The following is an 8,056-nucleotide window of genomic DNA, read 5'->3' on the forward strand; positions in this document are numbered from 1 at the left end:
GTGTGTTTAATGTATATAGTGTCGGGAAAAATGATTTAATACCTACATGGACCCATAACATACTTATATGACTTATGTGAATAGAGTTGAAATTGTAGATTAGTCTCGTCGCATCATGTGATGGCTTTGTTCACCAAAAAGTGAGAACCATCCCCCAATAAATTGACGTGAAAACAAAAATTATCATAGAATGGGTAGGTGAAAAAAATTAAAATATGAGGCTAGTATAAAGATAATATTTTATGAATTATCACATACAACTTTTTCTTTGTATGAATTTTTTTAAGAATAAAATTAAAGTATGAGGCTAGTGTAGAAATAGTATTTTATAAATTATCACATACAATTTTTTCTTCGTATGAATTTTTTTAAGAATAAAATCAAAGCTACATCAATTTAAATCTTATGACCCAAAAGAAAAAAAATTCCTTAGAGATAATTTTTTTTTTGATGTAACAATAGAATCATTTTTACTACCTCACTTATTTTTGTTTCATTTTAATTTTACTCGGAGTCGGAGCCATACAAATTGTGATAATTGTAACAGTTCAAAACTAGCTAGAACTTAGTAGAGGCTTTGTATGTTTATTTCTAAAAAGTTGGGGGTTATTTTTACGTTAGAATAAACTTTGGGGATCTGTTTGGGTATTTTCTTTTTCTATATATATATATATATATTTTAAAAAAAAAAAAACTGAAGAGCGTGGAGTGGAAGCAGTAAAATGCGGAAGCGGAAATAAGAAATTTTTTGGAAGTTTAAACTGTACTCCGTCCCGCTCACGCTCCCCACTGCTGCGGCCCTGCCCCTGCTCCTGCAGTAGTAATATAACACCAGTCACACTCCTCAAATTTCACAATCACAATTCACGCACACTCTTCACTCTCTTTTCAAGAGCTCTTTTTGACCCGATTCGAAAGGTCTCGGAGCTCCAAGTCACTCAGTAAGCTCGGTTTTCTTCTATTCTCTCGGATACTTGCTTACACATTCCTTTTTTTTTTTTCCCGTGTTAAATTTTGTTGTTTCGTTGTGTTATATGGATCGATGAGAGTCACAGACTTTGACGAGACAATGACGATATTGTTTTGGAGTTTCGTTTCGTAGATCTGTGATGGAGTCTCCTTTTTCAGATATTTCCTTTCATTTACCATATTTGCACAATTTTTTTTTGTCATTAAATTATTTGCGTTTGAATGTGCAATTTTTGTTTTCGTTTTATATTTTCAAATACTGTTTCCTGGAGCGAATTAGTGGAGGAATTTTTGGTTGGAGCAGAGGATGGATAACTTTTGTATTTTGAACTTTGAATGTTATTTATTATTTGAACCTGAAGCTAAAAGGTGACCAAATTTTCCAGAGGTTAGGGTTTGGTTGGCTTATGTGAAAATGCAGAACGAATGTGTGTTTAATTTCTGATAAATTGTGAAAAATAAAAGAAAAACTGAAATGTGTAATTAATATCTGCAAGCAAAATGGCTTTCATAATTTAGCTGCATTCTTGTCCTTCTAAGTTATGTTTCCTGGTCAAATATTTAAAATCGTTTGATTGTGTAAAAATAAAGTAGTTTTTTTTTTTTTTTTAACTTTAAAAGGGGATTGAAGTTATTGATGCTCCCGATTTGGTTTAGAGATCTGTTGTTTAAACTAATCCTTTTGAAGATGTAAACATGAGCTGTTCTCAAGTAAAAAAGACTTTAGTTATTGTGCTCCCCAGAATTAAGCAAAAGCATAGTAATTACAAATATATGCTATATCTGCTCCTCTTGAGATCGCTATGAATAACATCAACATTTTGAATCTACCAATGCTTGCTTATGAGAACAGTTGATTGTACTTGGCATTTGATGTTTAATATGTTAGCGTTAGCATTTGTTGCATCTGCACAATTGCTTTATTGGCTACATGCCTACGTTTTAGCTTCTTGTTTTTATTTTTTGCACTGAAATGGCAATAGAAATGCAGGTCCAATGAACAGCATTTCAGATTAAGTCATGCCTCGCTCTTCTTCAAGGCATGTGAACATAAATAAAGAAAATAAAACTCATGCCAAAATTGAAGAGCCTACTTCACGGATCACACGAGCAAAAGCTAAAGCCCTGGGAACATCAGGAGGGATATTTCCCTCCTCAAAACCTACCTTTAAACCAGATCACAAGCATGTTCTAAGAATGAATTCCAAAAGGGGAGCGTCGGATGAGAACAAAGCTTCTGTGACTTCTACCTCAGGCATTCAGCATAAGAGAAGGGCTGTACTTAAAGATGTAACCAACATCTGTGAAAATTCGCATAGAAACTATAGTAGTTTTGCTAAAATTCAGGTGAGTTCATAACATTTGTCTACATGATTGTTTGATTTTACCAGACCACTAAAAATGGGAGATGGTCAGTTTTTGTATACAGTGATAATACCAACAAAGAAATGGCGCGACACTTTTTGTTTGTCTAGAAACTATATCAACTTCTACTATTTTTGAAAACTTTTTGGTATAAGGATAAGAATTTTTGTATCTGTTGATATTGCTGGTTGACAGACTAGAAAGCAACCTAGTAGTAGTCCTCCAAAGAAGATTGCAAAGGTGTCTTCAGATGTCTGTGCAGAAAATCTACTTGTTGAAGAAGATGTAAAAGAAAAGTTAGCTGAAGAATTGTCAAAAATTAGGATGGGGGAACCACAGGAGGTGACAGAAAACACAAGTGAATGTGGCAAAGCAGATCGGAACCATCCAACACATGTTTCAGAGAAACCTTTTGGACTCCAAGGCCATCAAATGAAAGGTTTCTGTTCAATTTCAAATTATTTTAGAACGGTTAATGGAAATATGAGTTGTATAAACTGTAAGGCAAACACAATTATATGCCAGGATATCTTCTAAATGACATTGCATGCCGCTATTTAGGAAGGGTTATGCATTTGTTGTCTTCTCAAAAATTATGCAACAGAAATTGTGCATTATGCCCTTATTAAGTTGTTATTATACTTAATCTTGTGATTGATGTTTGGGAGACAAAAGAATCTAATGATGTGAAAAAAAATTTCAAGTAAGACGTAAAAGAAAATGTGCAGGTTACAGAGTTCTGTTTCTAAACTTATGCACAAAGGTGACAGTCTTTTAATTGGGTTATGCAGAAGAAAACAACTTGTGCGAAGAACTGCAATCAAATGGTCCAAGCATTGTGAATATTGATTCAAACCTGGAAGATCCTCAAGCGTGCAGCTTATATGCCCCTGATATATACAATAATATACGTGTTACAGAGGTTTGTGTTGTAATTACTACTTTCTAATACTTGTTACCGTGCTTTTTCATTCACTGGATGTCATTATCATTGCCTGTGCTTAAGTAAACCAGGTTTGCTTCTTAAAGAACTTCTTAAAGTTGCTGTTGTTTCTGGCCTTTTCCAATCTCTTAAGTTATTTATGCTGGCTGCTATTATGATTATCATCATATCCTTGCGAACTCTGATGTCCACTTGCAAGTGTCTTCTTGTTTGGCTGGGACCAGGAGAAAGCATTATGGGTTCAGTTTGATTTTTGTTCAGACAGACTATACTTAGTTTGGTTTATTAAGTAAAATTTTTTTCATTTTTGAAATGCTTCTTGGCAAAGAAAGGATACTTGTTTACTGATTTAGTGGATGTTGTAAACATATTTAATGCTGATTTTCTGAAAATTCCCTCTTTTCAGCTTGACCAAAGACCTTCAACAACTTATATGGAAAAGTTGCAGCAAGATATCACTCCAAACATGCGGGGAATATTGATTGATTGGCTTGTGGAGGTGAGTCAGCCTGCTACAGTTTGCCTTTACCTAGCTTTAATGCAATAGCGATGTTTTATTCTCAAATGAATTTGATAAAAATGTATATTTATATCCACAAAATTTTAAGATAATTGATCAAAACTCATAGTTTATGTTTCCTCTTTTAGGTTTCTGAAGAATATAAGCTGGTTCCAGACACACTTTACCTCACAGTGAATCTCATTGATCGGTTTCTCTCCCAAAATCATATTCCGAAGCAAAGACTCCAGCTTGTTGGTGTCACTTGCATGCTAATTGCTTCGTAAGTTCCAAGTTTTATCACTTTCTTAATTGCTGTATGTTTTTAGTTTGTGATATCTGTCTCATCATTTGAAAGTTTCTTATTTCTCTCTTGAGGCTTTTATCAGGAAAGGGGGGGGGGGGGGGAGAAAAAATTTCTTATGTTTCTGTATTGAAATGCTGATGATGACATCAACAGGTGAACATTCTTGAGTTTGAATGTACATTTGATACAAATGTTTTGTCAACTTTGACACATTTTCTAGAGATAAATCAAATAATATAAGTTTCAAATGGTTGGTAATAGAACTAGGGTTTCTTAGATTTATAATGTTAGTTGAACATGTTGGGTATGCTACTTCGTAGTGAATATCTGTCATTTTGAAGTTTAAAAGAATAATTGCAACGTAATAAAATGCTTGACCTTTGTTTTCCTTTCTTAGACTCCTACCTTTTTAATCTCTTGATCAATTTTTTTTATTTTGACATATAAAGAATTCTTCAATTGAATTATGAAGACATTCTATCTCTCTAGTGTGAATGTGCATGGAGATGAGGAAGTGCAGTAATTATCTTGTATTGCTTTACATTCATCAATTTGTTTCAAACTTTGAAATCTAACTCAAATAGCATATCGTCGACATAACTTGAATATTCCTAAATTAGTGAACATCAGATATTATGTTTATTTTGATTATTGCACTAAATGATTCCTTTTTCCCTTTTTTTTTCCTATTCCACTGTGGTTTAAAGAAAGTATGAAGAAATCATTGCACCACGACTGGAAGAATTTTGCTTCATCACAGATAATACCTACACGAGAGAAGAGGTATGATTTTACTTGGCAATTTTATGAATATACCGACCATATGTTCTGCTGCATCATGTAATTCTTGTCATCTCTCCTAAATAATTGGCCCAAGAGCAAACTAGCATTTTCTAGTCGACCCGATCTGCTTAGTTAAATAGAGAGTATTCTTAGGATATTCAAGTTCTGAAAAATCCCAATTTATCAATTTTGCAATGTCCAATCTTGCCTTTGTTCTTCCCCATTCTGATTTATAAGGTTGCTAATTGAAGTCAATTGACAGGTTTTGAAAATGGAGAGTCAAGTTCTGAATTTCTTGCACTTTCAATTATCTGTTCCCACCACAGAATCATTTCTAAGGTAAAGCACCACCAGCATCTTCCTTAGCCTTTTCCAAATACCTCTTGATAGTGCAAAAGACTAATTTTTTTTATCCCTCATTTTTGGTTTTTAGGAGATTCATTCAAGCGGCTCAAGCTTCACATAAGGTAATCTAAATGCAAATCATACTCCCTGGTTTAATTTCTTCAATAACAATTTAGTAAAACAACTTAATTGCTTTGATATTCAGGTTTCTTGTTTGGAGCTTGAATTCCTAGCAAATTACTTGGCTGAGTTGACTCTTCTGGAGTATAGCTTCCTAAGGTTTCGGCCTTCCCTTGTAGCAGCATCTGCCGTGTTCCTTGCCAAATGGACGCTTAATCAGTCAGAGCACCCATGGGTCAGCATTTTTTCTGTTTCATTGATCTAGCAGGGCCTAGTTTTGTTCATTCTTTACACTCCCGAATAAGATAAAATTACCTAAATTAAATCTTTCTGTGAACCTGCTGCAGACTTCAACTTTAGAGCATTATACTAGTTACAAGGCATCAGAGCTGAAGTGTACAGTACTAGCACTAGAAGATTTGCAGCTCAATACTGACGGTTGCTCACTAAATGCCATACGTGAGAAATATAGACAGGAAAAGGTAATTGATTTTTAGTGCCATCTATCATTTTTCATATGAACTAGTTAAACTAATCATGCATCCAAGTTGTTCCGGAGAACTTGGAACTATTTTGGAAAGTATGCCAAAACCTGCTCTAACTTTCTTATACCACTTCAGCTAGACAATCTGTTTTTATAAAATTGCTGTTGTCGTGGCAGTTCAAATGTGTGGCAACCATGACCCCAACAGAGCGAGTTCTATCAGTTTTCTCTAGATGAACAAGTACAATAGCTGATTCTTCCTCATAAGATGAGTTACACAACCTGTTGACACAGCGCTTCCATTCTAGTTCTTGGAGGGTGATCTGGGTTCCCATCATAACACATTTTACCGTTTAATTTTAATTTATGGTTTGCCTTTATTGTCTGTTCATCGTTGTTGTAGCATCTTATCCAGTTCTGGTGCTTCCAGGTCAAAAATTGTAACCTGTAATTGCTGGAGTCTGACCAATTAGACAGACAGTTTATATGTCTTCTGAGGAATAATTTTCAGAACTTCCCAGCCTCCGGGAAGTCTTAACAACGGCTAGAATTTCTTTCCCCCTAGTTTACATGTAGGATTGAAGATGTAGCTATGCAGAGAGTACTTCTGTATCTAAACACCTGATTAATCATAAAGGCCCGAAAAAAAAAAAAAAGTTATAGCTACCCTTATTCTTTTCTTTTATTTGCTCCATATTCTTTATTGTGTGTCGCTCTTTTCCTGATCCATTTACTTGACCAGTAAGTAACTAAACAAGCTGAACTCCAAAGAGCTTGACGGCTTAGGGTTCAATATGCATGTCATTTTTAGCCTCTAACTTTGGGGCAAATATATGTGCGAGTTTTTTTTTTTTTTTTTAACGGGAATTAGATATGACTAGAAATTCTCAGGTATGGTCTGTTATATTTTTGTAATTTTAAAAAAAAAATCTTTTTGTAGCTATTATTAGTAATTTAGCTCTACTATACTGTACATTTGATGCAATGTGGTTGCTTACATACTGACTATAGATATAAATATTTCAACTGAAACAGAGCGTATTGCTATGTGGGATCTTACTCCCTTTATTTATTTATTTATTTATTATGAATTATGCTATTTGTTAATTCCTCTCAGATTAGATCTCTATAAACTTAAACAAATGAAAACAATATTTCCTCAAGGGGAGGGCATCAACTGACTCATCAATTGACCTTCCACGTGTGCGAAGCTTTCTAATTTATTAATAGTACTATAAATTGGTACTTTAGAGTGGACTCGTCGGGCAAAAATGTGAATGTGTTGGCTTAGGATTCTTTTCCAAAGTGTTTCCATTGGACGTGTTTTTAAATAATTAAAACTTACAAATATTTGTTGGTGATAGATTATAAATTCATTTAGAAAAAAAAGAAAATGTTTGCGTATATATTTTCATGAAACATTCCGTAAAAGGTTTGCTAAGGACAATACTTTTGAATAAACTTACATAATCGTCCTTATCGAAGGTGAGCATTGAGTCGATTGAACACAAAAATTAATGTATAGTGATATCACATGCCGTCCACCAGTGACCAATCCAACGGTTCAACGTACAAGACAGCAGACACACGTGTAATCAAGTTAACATGCACCGGCAAAGGAGTAATAACACTTAGATCCCTATAGTTCGCAATTTCTCATGTAAGGGCTTCAGTGTTTTACTTTTGTATCAAATATTGACAGTAGAGCTGTAGAGGTGGCAATTTGTGTTAAGAGTATCAAATGTTTTTCAAGTTCTATCAAATTTAAAATAAATAAACCTGATTTATTTATTTATTTATTTATTATTTTAAGAATCTTCTAACGCTGATTTGTTTATTTTAATTCTAATTCTGATATTTTTATTATAATTATAATTGTGTCACCAATTTAATATATATATAATTTTAATATTTTATGAAGAATCACATTTTTAAACATGTTCTTAATAATATTTTCTAACAAATTTATAGTACAAATTTCCTAAGCTCTAATTACTTTTATTTTAAATATAACTAACAACTTTGTAAATATATGAAAAACATAGGACGATTTTTTAATGAAAATAAGTTAATATTATATAAATGTGTTATCAATTTATCATGTCAAAAATTTTAAATCTAAATATGACTATATAAGTGACTTGAATTTCAGTCATTCAATAATTATGTAAATTTTGCTCAATCCAATCTATTTATTTATTTTGTGTTTTGCCCGGTTAGTGGTTATAGTAAAAAATTTAC

General features: G+C 33.2%; 1 protein-coding gene across 2 annotated transcripts; it reads left to right on the forward strand.

Moving 5' to 3' along the window:
- Nucleotides 1-736: 736 nt before the first annotated feature.
- Nucleotides 737-6,478, forward strand: LOC18055300 (cyclin-A2-1). 2 transcript variants are annotated; one of them, XM_006450496.2, is made up of 12 exons: nucleotides 737-941; nucleotides 1,953-2,316; nucleotides 2,530-2,773; nucleotides 3,126-3,256; nucleotides 3,684-3,776; nucleotides 3,926-4,059; nucleotides 4,791-4,866; nucleotides 5,129-5,205; nucleotides 5,300-5,333; nucleotides 5,417-5,566; nucleotides 5,679-5,813; nucleotides 5,993-6,478. In XM_006450496.2, the coding sequence occupies exons 2-12, from the start codon at nucleotides 1,990-1,992 to the stop codon at nucleotides 6,050-6,052; spliced, it is 1,461 nt and encodes a 486-aa protein (XP_006450559.1). In that variant the 5' UTR covers nucleotides 737-941; nucleotides 1,953-1,989; the 3' UTR covers nucleotides 6,053-6,478. The 2 variants fall into 2 exon arrangements, with proteins under 2 accessions (XP_006450559.1, XP_024034278.1); XM_024178510.1 differs by having other exon boundaries at nucleotides 750-941; nucleotides 1,961-2,316.
- Nucleotides 6,479-8,056: the final 1,578 nt, after the last annotated feature.

The sequence above is a fragment of the Citrus clementina genome, unplaced genomic scaffold (assembly GCF_000493195.1).
Source record: "Citrus clementina cultivar Clemenules unplaced genomic scaffold, Citrus_clementina_v1.0 scaffold_1, whole genome shotgun sequence".
Taxonomy (NCBI): Eukaryota; Viridiplantae; Streptophyta; class Magnoliopsida; order Sapindales; family Rutaceae; genus Citrus; species Citrus x clementina.